This window comes from Panthera leo, chromosome E3 (genome assembly GCF_018350215.1).
Source record: "Panthera leo isolate Ple1 chromosome E3, P.leo_Ple1_pat1.1, whole genome shotgun sequence".
Classification (NCBI taxonomy): Eukaryota; Metazoa; Chordata; class Mammalia; order Carnivora; family Felidae; genus Panthera; species Panthera leo.
In genome coordinates this window covers 25949371-25966359 of record NC_056694.1, presented here as the reverse complement: position 1 = coordinate 25966359, position 16989 = coordinate 25949371, and the positions used below count along the sequence as shown (strand labels likewise).

At 46.6% G+C, this 16989-nt stretch overlaps 1 protein-coding gene across 5 annotated transcripts; it reads right to left on the bottom strand.

Moving 5' to 3' along the window:
• Positions 1-16948, bottom strand: KNOP1 (lysine rich nucleolar protein 1). 5 transcript variants are annotated; one of them, XM_042921111.1, is made up of 5 exons: positions 16907-16948; positions 12987-13906; positions 9547-9615; positions 3227-3304; positions 1-735 (listed from the first exon to the last, which is right to left on the bottom strand). In XM_042921111.1, exons 2-5 carry the CDS (start codon positions 13902-13904, stop codon positions 424-426), a joined length of 1377 nt encoding a protein of 458 aa, XP_042777045.1. In that variant the 5' UTR covers positions 13905-13906; positions 16907-16948; the 3' UTR covers positions 1-423. The 5 variants fall into 5 exon arrangements, with proteins under 5 accessions (XP_042777045.1, XP_042777046.1, XP_042777048.1 ...); XM_042921112.1 differs by lacking the exon at positions 16907-16948 and adding an exon at positions 16713-16899; XM_042921114.1 differs by lacking the exon at positions 3227-3304.
• Positions 16949-16989: the final 41 nt, after the last annotated feature.

The following is a 16989-nucleotide window of genomic DNA, read 5'->3' as shown; positions in this document are numbered from 1 at the left end:
TTGGGTGAACCTGGGCAATTTTATTACTTCATCCCTGAACCTCAGTTTCCTCATCTATAAGATGGGGATAATAGCACCTATTTCATAATTATTAAGATTAAATACATTAATGCAGGGGCAACACATTAGTATGTACGTGGTACATATTAAGCACTCAAGACACTTAGGTATTATTTATATATGCTGATGTCTTCAAACAGGGATGGAATGCTTAATACAGAAAATAGGAAGTGTGAGCCACTCACATGTTCTCTTGACTTCTGAAACATGAGCTTCCCTGACCTCAGTTCATCCAAGCACATGGGCAAAGTTTTCCTTAATCTCTGCAGAGGTTTGACTCAAGACAACTGTAAAATGGCTTTCATTTGCACAACTGAATAATAAAAGCAATTCTGGCTGTTTTGAAGGACAAGACAGTAGAGTTTAATCTTCAAATTTGATGGACTTGGAAGCATTTCTGTCAATATAAAAGATTTTGTCTGGGGTGGTGGAGAAGCCAAGGCCAGCGCCACGGCTGTACTTCCAGCTCATGGCCCGGTCGTAGTCCTGCTGGAGGTTCTGCCGCAGAGTGTCGGCCGCCTTCTTGTTGAGAGCCATGTTGGGCCTTCCGGTCATGTTAGGGGGGCGGCTGAATGAAGGTGACACATTTTTAAAGCCACCCATAAGTTTGAGAAATTTCAGTTTCTGTTCCTCGTTTTCAAAACCAGCAGTATCCCACTGGCCAAACTGAGTTCCCTGTGTTAAAAGAAAAAGGTGGTCATTTTCCTGGTTTCCAAAGCCCCATCCTTTCCCCAAGCCCAGCCTCAACAAGGAGGATCCAGCTGATTAAATGCTCACTGTGGCACAGTGCTCACAAGCACATCAACAGACTATATTTTTCATTCTAACAAGAGCCGTGTAAGGAATACTGTATTTATTTTCATTTTACTGCTAAGGAAATGAAGGTATGAAGACTAACTGGGGGCACAAGCCTAATCAATGACCCTGCCAGAATTCCATCTCGGGTCTGGCCAACACCAGGGCCCACCTTTAAACACGGAGCTGCCTATTTGCTTCATTCCTCCCCTAACTCATGGCAAAGAGTATGGCACACCTCACCTCACCTCCAACCACTTCACCTCCCAGCTGGCCACTCTGCCCTCAGGTTGCTGTCAGTTGGAGGGAAGAGGAGAGCAAGTGGGAATCTGAAACGCACATTGCTTCCCACGAGCACTGCGCTTTATAGTGGGGGGTGGAGGCCCAGGGGGGTAAAGGGTCACACAGCCAAGCCAGAGGCTGAGCTAGTCCAGGACTAAGGGGGTCCCAATTCATGTCCAGAGTACTCTACCACCTATACATGAGTCACCCATGTTCAAGAAAATGCAAGACAGCTCCTAAGAGCGGCTGCAGAAGAAAAGACCCCTTTCCTTCTCACACCTGTGAGACAGCAAGAAACCCAGCTCAAGAAAATTATGACTTTGAAGTCACACAGACCCAGGGATCAAGCCCGCCCTGGCTGACTCTGTTCAAATCACCTAACCTCTCTGAGCCTCAATATCCTCATCTACAATACAGAACTGTAATACACCTCTCACAGGGCTTTAACTAATGATCAAATCAGGTTTTTACACCAGCAACCCAGAGCACAATGCTTGGCATGCTTTAAGTTCTCAATAACTGGTCATTCTTCCCACCCCACCCCGACTGCTGACCTCCATGCTGCCTGGGAACTTTCCACTTGCAAGACAAATGCCAGCCTAGCACTTACTTCTAGATCAGTTTTGGGAGAATACTAAAAACCAATCGTTGTTACACTTGCCCTGAGTGAATCAGTGATGAATTCTTCCAGTTTCATAGCGGCCCAGATGGAGGCATAATTAACAGCTTCCCAGGCCTACAATTTCTAGAATGAGAAACCACCTCTGACAGCCCTGCACTGGGTCTGAGGAAACTAGCTCTTCCAAGGGCTGCTGACCCACTCAAAGGGGCCCTCCCACAGGGGCCTACAGCCAGTCTGGAATCCTCACCACAGGCCTCACCTGTCAAGTGTCCCCAGGTCCTGGGAGGCAATGCCACCTAAAGTGTCCCCAGCAGATGCCAGCCCCTGTGCCCTAGGATCCCCATCAGGTCCTTCTAGGTACCGCCTCTGGGGCCACTAGCTGCCCTGTTTCTTGCCTTCCTCAACTCAATAAGGATGTTCTATCAGCTCTGCTCAGCTCAAGAGGATGGAAAGAGTAGAGACACCCAGAGGGAAGATACATAACAAAGGCCCTCTCCATATCCCACTGGGCGAGAGTACAAGTCCCATTTTACAGATGTGGAAACCGAGGCTCCAAAAGGGGAAGTTGCTTCCCTAGAGTCTCACAACGAGAAAGTGGCAGAGCCAGAAATTGAACTCAGGTCTTTGGATCCAAATTAATTGTTCTTTCCTGTGTTAAACTGTGAAGGCTTAAGACAGGGCAGGAAAGCAAGCCTTCCTTGTCATCTAGATCCTTCTTTCCCTCTCCCCAATCCAATTAACTATTAGCAAGTCTTGTTGGATTGTGAAGCTGTCTCTTCTCTCTGTCCTCTGCCACCATCCCAGTCCTCAGGCCTGCAGGCCGAGCCTCCTAACCAGCTCCCCACTTCCCCTACACACATGCCCTCCAGGAGCTCTCACTGCACCTAGAGTCTCCGTACAAGCTTCCGGCCACAGCAGTCGAGGTTGGCCTGGTGTAGTCCTGCCCACAGCCCCTCTCACCCTGCTTCAGCCTGACTTCGTGTCCTCGCGCAGTACTCCCTCCTGTCCCATCTCCTCAGGCCTGGTTTGGAATCTCCCATTCCAACTGGACCTTGAAGGCAGTCCTGAGAGAGGCCTGCCACAACATAGCTCTTGCCTCTGCCACCTACCCTGGTCCAAGAAGCCTTCTGAGGTCACTATCCACTGCTGGAAAGCGCTTATCACATGCCCTCAGAGACCAATGTGTGGGACATCCCATCCATCCAGAGCTGGAGACAAAGGTTCAGGATGCTTCTCTGGCTTGGCCAGCTCTCTAGGAGGTAGGCAAGCACCCCTTCAGAAGGAGGAAAGTTAGCTCAAGACAAGCTTTGCAGTCAAGAGAGCCCAACGGCAGACTGGGACAGCCTCTGGGGCCTGGACTCCCATGGTCTTGTCTCCCATCACTCTGCTGCTCATGCCACAAGGCGAGGAAGGAGGAGTCAGGATGCCGGGGTATGTCACCCAGCAGAGCCAAAGCATTGAACTTACTGTCCACTTCCTTGGTTCAGAAGCTTCCGTTTTGCCCGACTCACGATCAATCTCTTCTTGCAAGGCCTTTCGCCTCACCTGAGCAAGGGAGAGCAAAGAAAAGAGGGAAATGGGACACAGAAGTTTTCCTTTGAGCTTAAAACAGAGCACAGAGATAGGGCAGGAGGACAGGACGGTGGCAAGAGGGAGAGGAGCTTTCCTCTGCTGCAAATTGGGGCAGGCATTTGTCGGGAACAATCTTCTAAGCATCCCAAGGCTGCAATCCCTTGACCTAAAATGGGCAGCCTCATTTATTCTTTTTTTTTTGCCATTCTTTAAGAATGAACTTTCCTATAAACTGAGCCTTATCCACCTTCAGCAGAACATTTTTGTCTGTAACAGCCATAGTGGGTGGAAACTTCCCCAAAGCACACTGCCTGAAGCCCTGCCTTCCTATACAGAAGATACAGTAGTTAACTTTCGGGATAGCATTGTTTTCTAGAAAGAACACTGGAGTGAGGCAAAGGCTAGTATGAAACTTAGCACTCAGATAAGTCATTTAACCTTTTTGTACTTAGATTCATTCATCTGCAAATAGAAATATCAGCTACCTTGGAGGATAAATGGCAGAAACAGAATTGTGCTATGATGTATAATAAATATATATTTGGTTGTCATCCTAGTTTCTGCAGAGAACTCCTAAACCCCTTGGGATTTCCAAAGTGAGGAGAGCAATCAAGGTGTCTTATGCTATGTAAATGAGGAGAACTAACGAAGAAAAGCACCTGAGGATGGGGGCTGGTTGTCAGGTGAACCAACCCCATGACCATAGGGGGTTGGAACTTGCAGTCCCCCCTCCCAACTCCAGGGAGGGAAGAGGGCCTGGAAGCTGAATCAATTACCAAATGGTCAATGATTTAATCAATTGCACCTATGTAATGAAGCCTCCATAAACCTCCCAAAAGAGCAAGATGTTCAGAAAGCTTCTGGGTTGGTGGAAAACATGGAGATTTGTAAAGAGTGGTATACTTGGAGAGGGCATGAAATTTTAGTGCCATTTCCCCATACCTTGCCATATGTATCACTACCATCTGGCTTTTCTTGATTTGTATCCTTTTATTATAAACCAACAGTCTAGTAAGTGAAATGATTCGGAGTTCTGTGAACTGCTCTAGCAAATTAATAGAACCCAAGGAGGGAGTTATCAGAACCTCCCATCTATAGCAGGCTGCCGAGGGGTGGTAGTAGCCTGGTGAGACTGAGTCCCTAACCTGTGGGATGTGACACTATCTCCATATATATTGTGTCAGATTGGAGTTGAATTGTAGGACACCCAGCTGGTGTCCAAGAATTGCTGGTGTCGGAGAACCTCCCTGCCCAACATTAAATTGTTGGGTGCAGAATGTTAAGAACCTAATAGAGTGCCTGGTACACAGCAGGTACATCTTATGCAATGCTGCTAGCATGGCTCAAGGCCACCATCAGCATACTAATGACCCTGCTGTTTGATATAAAAGCTTCCAGGACCAATATCCCTGACAAACAGATCAAAAGTCCTCAACAAAATGTCAGCAAACTGAATTCAACAATACATTAAGAGAATCATTCACCATGATCAAGCAGGATTTATCTCAGGGATGCAAGGATGGTTTAATATCCATCCTTGATATACCATATTAACAAAATGAAGAATAAAAATCATACTCATCTCAATACATGCAGAAAAAGCATTTGATAAAATTCAACATCAATTCATGGTAACAAATGTCAATAAAGTCGATACAGAGGGAACATACCTCAACATGATAAAGGCCACATAGTTAACATCATACTCAATGGTGAAAAGCTTCAAGTTTTTCCTCTAAGATTAGAAACAAAACAAGGATGTCTACTCTCATCACTTTTATTCAACACAGTACTGAAGTCTCGGGCCCATAGACAAGAAAAAGAAACAAAAGTGATCCAAACTGGAATGGAACAAATGAAACTGCCACTACTTGCAGATGACATGATAATCTATATAGAAAACCCTAAAGACTCCACCAAAAAACTATTACAACTAATAAATGAATTCAGTAAAAGTTGCAGGATATAAAAACAATATACAGGAATCTGTTCCATTTCTATACACTAAAAACAAACTACTGAAAAGAAAAATTAAGAAAACACTCCCAGTTACAACTGCATCGAAAATAATAAAACACCTAGGAATAAATTTAAGGAGGTGAAAGAGCTATACTCTGAAAATTTTAAGACATGGATGACAGAAACTTGAAGATGACATAAATAAATGGAAGGATATACCATGCTCATGGATTGGAAGAATTAACATTGTTAAAATGTCCGTATTATCCAAAGCAATCTACAGATTCAATGCAATCCCTATCAAAAAACCAATAGCATGTTTCACAGAACTGGAATGAACAATCCTAAAATTCATATGGAATCACAAAAGATGCTGAATAGCCAAAGTAACCCTGAGAGAGAAAAACAAAGCTGGAGGTAGCACAATCCCATATATCAAACTATACTACAAAGTAGCAGTAATCAAAATAGCATAGTATTGGCACAAAACCAGAGATCAATGGAAGAGAAGCCAGAAATAACTTATAGGTCAATTAATCTATGACAAAGCATCCAAGGATCTAACAATGTGGGAAAGACAGTCTCTTTAATAAATGGTGTTGGGAAAACTGGACAGCTACATGCAGAAGAATGAACTGGACCACTTTCTCAGACCATACACAAAGATAAATTCAAAATAGATTAAAGACTTAAATGTGAAACCTGAAACCATAGGACCCCTAAAAGAAAACAAAGGCAAAAAATTCTTGGTAATATTTTTCTGGATCTGTATCCTTAGGCAAGGGCAATAAAAACAATTAGAACTACAACAAACTAACAAAAAGGCAACCTACTAAATGGGAGAAGATATAGCTGACCCTTGAACAAGTGGGGATTGGGGCACTGGCCCCCTGCACAATTGAAAATCCACATATAAATTCTGACGCCCCCAAAATTTAACTGTTAGTAGCCTACTGTTGACTGGAAGTTTTACCAGTAATATAAACAGCTGATTAACACAGATTCTGTATGTTTTATGTATTACATACTATAATCTTACAATAAAGCTAAAGATGTAATTAAGAAAATCAAAGGAAAAAGTACATTTACAGCACTGTATTGAAAAAATTCGTGTATTCATGTACTCGTGCAATTCAAACCCATGTTGTTCAAGGATCAACTAATTTGCAAGGATAAACATATCTGCAAATACTATATTCGATAAGGGCTTTATATCCAAAATATATGAAGAACTCATACATGGGGCGCCTGGGTGGCTCAGTTGGTTAAGCGTTTGATTCTTGGTTTCAGCTCAGGTCATGATCCTGCAGTTCATGAGATCAAGCTCCAAGTTGGGCTGTGTGCCGATAATGGGGAACCTGCTTGGGATTCTTCCTCTCCCTCTCTCTCTCTCTCTCTCTCTCTCTGCCCCTTCCCTGCTTGCATGGGCATGCTGTCTCTCTCAAAATATATAAACTTAAAAATCAACTAGAAAATGGGCAGAGGACCTGAATAGACATTTTTACAAAGACATACAAATGGCCAAAACATGAACAGATGTTCAACATCATCAGGAAAATGCACATCAAAATCATAACAAGGTATGTCAAGCCAGTCAGAATGGCTAGTATCAGAGACTGGAGGTAACAAGTGTTGGTGAGGATGCAGAGAAAAGGGAACCCTTGTGCACTGTTGGTGGGAATGCAAAGTGGTGCAACCAGTATAAAAAAATAGTATGGAATTTCCTCAAAAAATTAAAAATAGAAATACGACACAAGCCAGTAATTCCACTTCTGGGTATTCACCCAAAGAAAAGGAAAACACTTAATTTGAAAAGATATATGCACCCCTATGTTTATCCCAGCATTATTTACAATTGTCAAGATATGGATGCATCCTATGTGTTCACTGATAAATGAATGGAAAAAGTTGTGGTGTGTGTGTGCGTGCACAAACATGCACGTGCGTGCGCACGCGCGCGCGCGCGCACACACACACACACACACACACACACACACACACAATGGAATATTACTCAACAGTGAAAAAGAATGAAATCTTGCCAGTTTGCGACAATGTGGATGGACCTACAGGGTATTATGCTAAGTGAAATAATTGAGACAGAAAAAAGACAAATACCATATAATTTCACTTACATGTGCAATCTGGAAAACAAAACAAAACAAAACAAATGACTCATAAAAACAGACAACTAGTGGTTGCCAGAATAGAGGGGTATAGGAGGCTGGGCGAAACAGATAAAGGAGATTAGGAAGTACAAACGCGTAAGTAAGTCACAGGGATGTACAGTACAGCATAGGGAATACAGTCAGTAATCTTGTAATACCTTCATATAGGTGACAGATGGTAGCTACACTTATTGTGGTGAGCATAGATTAAAGGATGTAATTGTTGAATCACTAGGCTGTACACCTGAAATATAATACGGTATGTCAGCTGTACTTCAATTAGGAAAAAAAGCATCCAGGGTCTCCTTCTCCCTCATAAGGGTTCAGGTATAACTTTGACCCAATTTGTGCCCTTTCCTCCTCCCTTCTAATCTGCCACAGGCTGCGAGACAAAGTGACCACTTATGTAAGTTGAAAACTATATAAAACAAAGTGACAACTGTAAAAATGACAGAAAAAATGATAACATATTCCTATAGTGGAGCCATGCTCCAGATGCAGAGTGATACAGATGTGCCTAAGACAAAATGAAATTCAATTCATCAGTTAAATGATAAAAATTAAGAGAATGGTCTACATAACGTAGCATGATTAGACAGTGCTTTAAAATTACACATAGTTACAAAGGAAAAATCTAGAAAAATATAGTAACAAAGGGTTAACAGTGAGTGACCATTATTAGGTGATAGGATTTCAGGTCGCATTTTTTTTTTTTAGGTTGCAATGTTTTAACATAGTGAACTTTCAGCATTTACAGGGCAAAAAGGCAGAGGTAAAACAGAAAGCTTCACTTACGTTGAGGTAATCTGTCACCCATAACGGTTAAAAGTTTCCTTAAAAATTGTAAACAGTAGGCACAAGTCAGCAGCAAAGGGGCTGCTGGTGGGCATCTCCCGTAAGAAGTACATGGGCATGAGGACTCTCAGAGTTCTAGCAGCTTGCTGCATCCTGAGCCGGGGAGGATACCTGCGAAAGGAACTGAGGGAAGGGGCCCAGAGCCCAGAGAGGCAGGGCCCCCCCGCCTCTGTCCTCTCAGTCCTCATTACAGTTAGCCCTGACCCTGGGGAGCCGCATGACTATGACCTGCAAAAGGCTGGGGAGCTCCCATTTCTAAGGGTTTGTGCTTTGTGCCATGCCGTGGACTGGGCTCTGTCAGCATCCCCTTACTGATCGGCATGGTCCTACTTCCGATGCCCCTGCCTCCAGGGAGAGTTCCTTAGCACTCCAAAGGCATTAGGTTTGGAAATTCTGTGACATCTTCTAGGCTCCCACATACTCAGCTCACTTCCTAGTAGTCACTGGTTTCTTTCTCTCCTGGAGTAGAAGGGCCACGAGACAGGGGTCATCCCTGCATCACACCCTGTTGCTTCTCTCCAGCAGTTACTTGCTGACAAAGCGTGAGGATGTGGTCAGGGTAACGGGTGCCCCTTATTAAGCAGATATAAGACAGGCCCCTGCTGATTGCCTCACAAACATGACTGCGTCTGGTCTTCACAGCCACCTACATGAGAGGGTCAGTAAGGTCAGTGACTGCCCAAGGATGTTAGTAATGGTCCAAAGCCAAGCCTCTGCTGTTACCACTGTCCTGCCTGGCCTCATTTGGTCCAGGATCATACAAAGACCCCAATTCCAGAAAGTCATGCTCCTTTATAGGATACATCTACCTACAGATCCAGGCACGCCAGAAGCAGAAGCTGAGCCACAACAGAATAACTTCTCTAAGTGCTTCTGAATTGAGGACAGGAGGTGGCAATGCATGGGCCTGGCTGAGCACATGTTCCCTGCCCTGGCTGCAGTTCCTGGAGTCATACTCCTGTCTCTCCTGCAGCAATTATAAGGGAAACACTCAGCCTGAGATTCTCAATGATCAGATAGCCCCTCAGCCAAAGCTGTGGTAGTGAAAGGGTCTGCCAGCATCAAGTGGGGAAGGCCACAAGTTCCCTGCCACTTGAGGTGTTCCAGAGCTGGCTGGTGGCTTTTGGGTTCCTTGACACCTCTGGGACCAGGATCTTGTTGCCCAGGAGGAGACAAATGTGTGCCTGGTGGGTGGCAAGACATCTGGGAGCGGGATGAGGACCTGGACCGTACCTGGTCTATGTGCGCCTCATCCATGTTGCCTTTCTTTTCCAACACCACCTCTAAGTCTGTGTCAGGCTCCTGCACAAAAGGGCAAAGGGAGGAAGAGTCAAGCATACGATGGCCTCTGCCCCAGCAGCCCAGCAGGATGAGACAATGATAATCCAGAGAAGTCCCAAGACTGCAGCACCACCTCAACCCCTGCCACCAACAGAACTTCTGACATCCTGTCTTCCACATTTCTGATTCTCCCCTCAAGACAACGGCACTGACCTAACATATGAAGAAACTAAGATTCAGAGAGGTGACAGGACCATCATGAAGTAACCCCCACAGCTCAGGGACAGAACTGACACAGGTCTCCTGACTAAGGCTTGGCACACCTTTCCTGCCACAGACATCATCTTATCTCCCATGGCACCACACCAGCAAGAGAGAGGCCAAGGGCCCTGCTGATGGGGGTGGAGGGACAGACTGGCAGGGGACAGGTAAGCCTGGGGCCCTGATTGGGGTGAGGGTGGGCAGGGCGGGGACCCTGCCAAGCAAACCTAAATCCAGTTCTCTCCTCCAGTGCCCACCCCCACTCCAGTCCTAGTCATTGCCTTCCCTCCTACCTGGACAACACAACAGTCTCTAACTCCTGCTTCCTCACCCCCTTCCACCCCAACCCTGCTCCATTATGCACAACAACTAGGGTGAGCTTTAAAAACTCAACTGGAGGGGCACCTGGCTGGCTCAGTCAGTAGAGCATTACAACTCTTGATCTCGCAGTTGAAGGTTCAAGCCTTACATTGGGTACAAAAATTACTTAAAATAAAATCTCAGGGCCTGGTGGCTCAGTTGGTTGAACATCTGACTCCTGATTTCAGCTCAGGTCATGATCTCGTGGTTCATGAGTTGGAGCCCCAAGTCAGGCTCTGCAAAGTCAGTGCAGAGCCTGCTTGGGGTCCTCACTCTCTCTCTCTCTCTCTCTCAAAATAAATAAATAAACTTAAAAAAAGAAAAAGGTAAATAAAATAAAATCTTAAAAAAAAAACTCAACCGGATCATATCATATATACACCTTAAACTTGCACCATGTTATATGTCAATTATATCTCAATTAAAAAAATAAAAATTTTAAAAATCAGATCACATCACCCCACTACTCCCCAAAACCCTCCAGGGGCTCTTATCCTATTTACACAAAAATCTAGACTCCTGTGGCCTCTATGGTCTCTATTCCTTGGCCCCTCCCAAACTCCCAGCTTCTACTACCCCAGTCTCTGCTCCTTCCAGGGCCTCTGCACTGTTGCTCCCTCTGCATGACCCACAGCCAACAGCCCTCACACAACTCAGCTCCCATGTGGTGTCCTCATTGGGCCTGCCCTGGGCATGTTTGCATGTGTCAAACTTGCTCACTGACCTTAGCTCCCATGGGACCCTCTAAAAGTGAGACCCCAGGCCACTTTCCCTGATCCTTTGGTCATGACAACTGCCATCTTTTCGCAGCCTTACTTTAAATGTGCTCTGCGCGGCACCCAGCATCACATGTGATGATCCCTGGAAGGCTCTGTTTACTCACATCACCCATCCAGACCCTGAAGATGTGTGCATTTCCGACTCAGAGGGCTGTCCAAGGCAGCAGAGCCCCCACAGCAGGAGATGTTAAACAGAGGGGACCAACCTCCTTTCACTGAACTCTGGAAAGAAGGGATTCTGATGGGGGTTGGGCTCCCAGCCTCTGGGGTTCCTCTTGGCCCCAAGAGCTTCTGAATGAAAGAGACCAGTGAAATAAGTCTAATGGACTAGGACAAAACTGGGAAAAATCCAGAAACCAGAACTGCCTTTTGTAGGCCCTGAAAAGGAGGCCACCCCTGCCCTCCTCAACCCTATCAAGCTGAGCTGAGGGTGCCCAGACACTTCCTGATGACCTTGCTCCAGGGGGCTCATCCTTCAGTTGGTATTAATGGAGCCCCCTCCAGTGCCAGGGCCATCCTTCAGTAACAACTCCATACACGTTAGCCATCATTCTTACTTGAGGACCACAGGGCAGTGGCTGGTCTGAGCTTACCTAGCTGGTCGGTGCAGAACTGGGAAGAGAACTCAGGGCTTGTTCTAATAGAAGACAGTCACTTCTTGGGCTCTAATGGCTCTACCATCTATGGGAAGTTACAGGGCAGCTTCTGAGAAAGGATGAAACCTCCAGTTCCAAAGCCAGACTGGGCTGCAAGCCCACCCTGACAGGTAGATGATCCTGATCAAGGTATTTAACTCCTCCCTTAGTATCCTTGTCTGTTAAATGAGGATAACGACAGCAGCCATTTCACCAGACTGATGTGAGGATTAAACGGGTTAATACATGGGGAGCGTTAGCCTACCGCCAGGCACACAGTAAGTGTTCAACATCAGCCTTGGCTACCCCAACAGGCCAGACATCTGCTTGGAGTAGGACACATACCATCTCATTTCCCCCTGCACATCCACTCATTCCAAAAACAGGAATGAAGCTGTGGTCCTGACACAAATAGAGGCAGATGTGGACCTGTGGAGTCCAAGTGCTCTGGCTCATCTCCTCCCTTCTCTCCCCCACTCAAGGAAGCCTGTCAGGATGGAGACAACGTATCTCTGTTGTCTTCGCCAGACCATCAACTATTCTCTTCCTCCGGGTAATTAGGATTGGGTTTTCCTCCCAGGAATTGTCTTCCCCCCCAACCTCCAACAGTGGGGTTCAGTGGGACTAATACCCTAGTTCCCTCCCCCCAGCTTCAGATCAGGGCTTCCAGCTTGGGTGATCACCTGAGGCATGTGACAGCAGCCCTGAGAATTTTCTTATAATCGTTTCAGAGGGGCTACAGTTCTCCCTTTGGGGGTAGCCTAACTACTAGGATGAAATCCTGGAACTGCTGAGACTGTCTTGCTATGGGTAGGAGGTGGGAGGTGCCTGTCTGTGACTAAAACCCACTAGAAGAAAAAAATACAAAGCCCAGAGCTGGGGAAAGCCACGAAGGCATCTCCCGCAATCCAAACCTATTTGATCTCTAAATCATGTAAACGGAGCACAGAAAATAAACTCAGATAGGCTTGGACACCATGTTATCTCAAACTATTTGGTTCCTGAGTTTTGGACAGCAAGTGGCAAGAGTTCAGAAAGAGAGTGATTCACCTGAAAAATTTATATCTATTCAGACCCTAAGTGAAGATAGTGAGAAGTTGGGTAAAGTTTCAATAGCAAGGGATACCTTTATTACTGAGAATAGAGCATGAGTACCTGGATCCAGCCATACCTGAAACTAAATAGCTTTTAACCTTCCCAGTTACATATCTCAACAAATACCCTTTTCTGGCTGAAGTCAGTTCAATCAGGGTTCTGGCAGCTACAAGGGGGAGTGCCTGTGTATGAATGCACACACACACTCCCCACTTCCACCCTTATTCACCCAAGCAGAGTCTACTTCTGAAGAAAAGCTTACCTCTTTACAAGGCTCTCCTGCTACTCTGCTCTCTTTCTCCTTCTTCTTTTTATTCCTCCTCAGAGCTGGCTCCTCAATGCCTGGCTGCTCTGCCTTTTTCTTGGCCTTCATTTTCTTTTTTGCAAGGGACTTGGGGTTATGTTCTATTGGGATGTATTCTGGAGCCTCAACTTTGACTGGCTTCTTACTTCCTTTCCTGGGGATGCCCTCAATGGACTTGGAGAGCTCAAGGTGCCCTAGGGAGGTGTCTCCCTTCTGGTGGATTTTCTTTTTCTTCTTCATCTTCACATTGTGCTCCCTGGGGCTCTCCTGCTTCCGTTTCCGCCCTGAGGCTGTCTGCTCCTCTCCATCCTTCCCCACCGAGCAAGCATACAGAGAATCCCCAGACTCACAGAACCAAGGGTCCTTGGCTGAAAAGGCTGCAGCCTCCTGGGCCTTTTTCTCCTTCTTGTGTTTTTTGGGCTTCTTGCCGATGCTGGTCACCTCCTCGCCCTGTCTGGGGTCCGGGAAGGTCTTCATTCTCGAGCCAGGGGACATGGCCGGAGGCCATAAGGACTTCCTCTTCTTTTTCTTCTCCCCACCTTGGAACTCAGATGAACCAAGAGCCTGCTTCCTGGGGCTCGGCAACTTCTCTGTCCGTCCGGCACGTAATGTGGTCTCAGGTTCTAAGTGCTGTTCACTGAGGGTGCTATGTCCCTTCTTTTTCTTCTTTTTCTTCACTAGAGGCATCTCAGATGCCTGTCCCAGCACCACACTCTTTGAGGGGGATGTGGCTTTTGTGGGACAGATCTCAGTGAAATAACTGTCACTGTTTAAAACTGAGTATTGAGTCTCTAGTTCTTTGACCACCTTCTTCTTCTTCTTCTTTTTCTCTGGGAGCCCAAGGCCCAAGTCTCCTTTGTGGGTTTTAGTGATCATTCCTGAAAAAAGAAATGGTACACGTTATCCCCTACCAAATCCCCGTGTACAATTCAGTTAGGTAGTACCAAAAGCCACGTTTCTTTTTTTTTTAATGTTTATTTTTGAGACAGAGCATGAAAGGGGGGGCGGGTCAGAGAGAGGGAGACACAGAATCTGAAGCAGGCTCCAGGCTCCGAGCTGTCAGCACAGAGCCCAATGCAGGGCCCGAACCCACGGACCGTGAGATCATGACAAGAGCCAAAGTCGGACACCCAACCGACTGAGCCACCCAGGTGCCCCAAAAGCCATGTTTCTGAGTGGCTAGTCTGAAATGTTAAGGGATGGAAAAATGTGATCAAAGAAGTAGAATGGAGTTTAAATTTAGACAGGCCCAAGTTCAAATTGAAACTGCTCCCTCACCTTAAGCTAATCATCTAGCCTCCCCGAACATTAATTTCCCCATCTAGAAAATGGGGGTAAATAACACTTCCTTCTCAAAGGAAGAAGTGATCCATGCAAAGTGGTACACTGTTGATTCCTTTTCCTAACCCCCCTTCTCAGATCTCTGAGCCTAGTCACCCATTCCAACAAATTTACTGCCTACCCTGTGCCAGCCAGGGAGGATATAATTGCAGTCAAATCAGAGAGACAATTTCTGAAGGGGACAGAAATCCTGAGGTGAACTCTTCCTGCCAATTCCCACCAGAGGCAGTAACTGTGGCACAATTAACTCCTTACCTTGGTTCACCTAAGTAGCTTTTCCTTTGTGTGTGGAAATTAACTTCCCCCACCTGCACGCTGGATGACTTACCCTCCTAATTACCTTCCCATGTGGCTAGTAGTATGAGCAGGAGCAAGATATGGAAGGAGTCCCAGCTAGGACAGACAAGACCTGGGTTCAAATGGTGACTGACACTCTCTTGCCACATAGTGTTGGCTTATCCGGGCCTCAGTTTCCCTATCCATCATCAGGGACCGAACCAGATCAAAGGCTGCCAGGGGGAGAAGGTGTGGGGGCCACACCTTGCCTGCTTCAATGTTTTTAAATTTTCAAATTACCAATATGTAACAATTGGAGATGACACAGAGCAACCTACAATGTCCAGCTTTTTTGGGGAAATGTCATGTAGGCAACTGTGCGAGGGCCCTCAAGTACACTTCAGCTTCCAGCTAGGCTACTTCTGTCACTCATCACACCCCAGTTCCTATTGCTCCCTGAACTAGGTGACATGGAGACACCCAGGGAATCCAGAAACAAAATATCCCCCAGGTTTGGACAGTGGGAGGCATAGTTCAAAAGGCTCTCCATCCTGAAGCTCTCCAGACTCAGAACCCTGCGGGTGCAGACTGGACTTGACTCACCATTAGCAGCTTCAAGGAGCCAGGCCAGGACCAAACCATGACTCAAATTCATTTGTAACTCATGCCAGGAGCACCTGGAAAGTCAAGGGAACCCTCTCATTCATTCCTATCCTGTTTTCTGCTCTATTCCCAGAGCCTAGTTCTGTACCTGGCACATAGCAGGTGTTCAATACTCACCGGAAAAAATGAATGCCAGAGATACAGAGATGAACAAGATAAAACACCTGCTATAGGGGTGTCTGGGCGGCTCAGTCGGTTAAGCATCTGACTTTGGCTCAGGTCATGATTTCACAGTTTGTGGGTTCAAGCCCTGCATCAGGCTCTGTGTGGACAGCTCAGAGTCTGGAGCCTGCTTAGGATTCTGTGTCTCCCTCTCTCTGTCCTCGTCCGCTTGTGCGCACTCGCGCACTCTCTCAGAAGTAAAAAAACAAAAAACAAAAACAAACACTTAAAAACTGTTAAAAAAAAAAAAAAAAAAACCTGCTCTCAAGAAGGTGTAGGAGGAAAAGATGTGTGATAATGAAGACACAAGTGATAACATCAAGGTTAGTGGTGAGGTCAGGGCAATGGAGTTAATCTAATCTGACCCATCAGTTGTCAGTAAAGTTTCTAGTACAGAAGTTTCCAGCTTGGGCAACTACAGGACGGTGGTGTTAAATCCTAAGAAAAAGGAACTGAAGGAGGGTGATTAGGGGCTGCAGGAGACAGGCTGGTTTGCATAGATGCCTTGAGATATCCAAAAGGAGACTGTCCAGTGAACAGGTGGATATGTGGGTCTGAGGCTCAGGGGTGATGGGGCTGACATAGATAAGAAAAATTTAGAAATGTATGGATGATAACTAAGCCTCAAATACAACGAGCCTAAGACAACACCTTAGGGAAACAGGAGGGCAGAGGAAGAGGGACCCGCAAAGGAAGAGAAGTCGGTGCAAACCTAGAGAGGGTGGAGTCAAGAGAGCGGAGAGCGCCTCAGGTGGGGGAATAGTCAAGAGACCTGTTTAGAACAAAGAAGGCAAAGGGGGGCTGTGGTCAATTTAATCCCCTTAAGCTTCCCTCCTCTTTAGCACTGAATATCTTCCTCTTCAACCCAGCGAGTCCAGATGTATTCACTCTAAGGGAAGAGGATGTTCCTTACAGTGTCTCCAGTAAAAACCAGCACTTTCTCCAAAAGCGCTTTTAAAATCTCGCGGTAGCCTCCTGAGGACCGGTGTGAAGGCCCCATCGCACAGACTTGCTGAGGCTTCGAGACTTCAATTTACCAGTCCTAGGTCCTAAAGCCAGCAAGTGGCAAAAAAAAGATTCGAACCCAGCCCGCAGAGCCTGTGCTCTGCACAATGAAACCAACACCCCACCACCACGGCAGGTTCACTAGCGGGAAGCAAGGGAGCCGGGAGGCGAAACGGACCCTCTAAGGCTCCGCAGCGCCAAAGCTTCCGCGCGCATACACACGCGCGGAGGGATTACCCGCGATCCTGGCCCCACTCCAAGGCGGGAGAACTTCCAGAAGGCGGCGGCCTCAGGCCGGAGCGAGCGCTGGTGGTTGGTGGTGTGGATTTGGGGCGCAAGTCGCCCGCTTTTCCCTTAGTTTGCCCCGCAAGTCCCCAAGCCCAATCTCCAGACCCCGCGCCTCCCCGCCTGGGCCGCCCCTCAGCACTCACCCTCAGGCCAATCTTCCCCGCCTCCACGTGAAAGCCAGCTCCGCCGCGACCCGGAAGTTAATCTCGAGTCTCTGGCTCGCCCC

Excerpts from the sequence above, each read along its gene's own strand:
- KNOP1 (XM_042921111.1), bottom strand. The coding sequence starts at position 13,904 with ATGATCACTAAAACCCACAAAGGAGACTTGGGCCTTGGGCTCCCAGAG. Across the intron at positions 3,305-9,546 it reads ATGAGGCGCACATAGACCAG|GTGAGGCGAAAGGCCTTGCA; the intron begins GTACGGTCCAGG and ends TCCCTTGCTCAG. Across the intron at positions 736-3,226 it reads CTGAACCAAGGAAGTGGACA|GGAACTCAGTTTGGCCAGTG; the intron begins GTAAGTTCAATG and ends CTTTTAACACAG.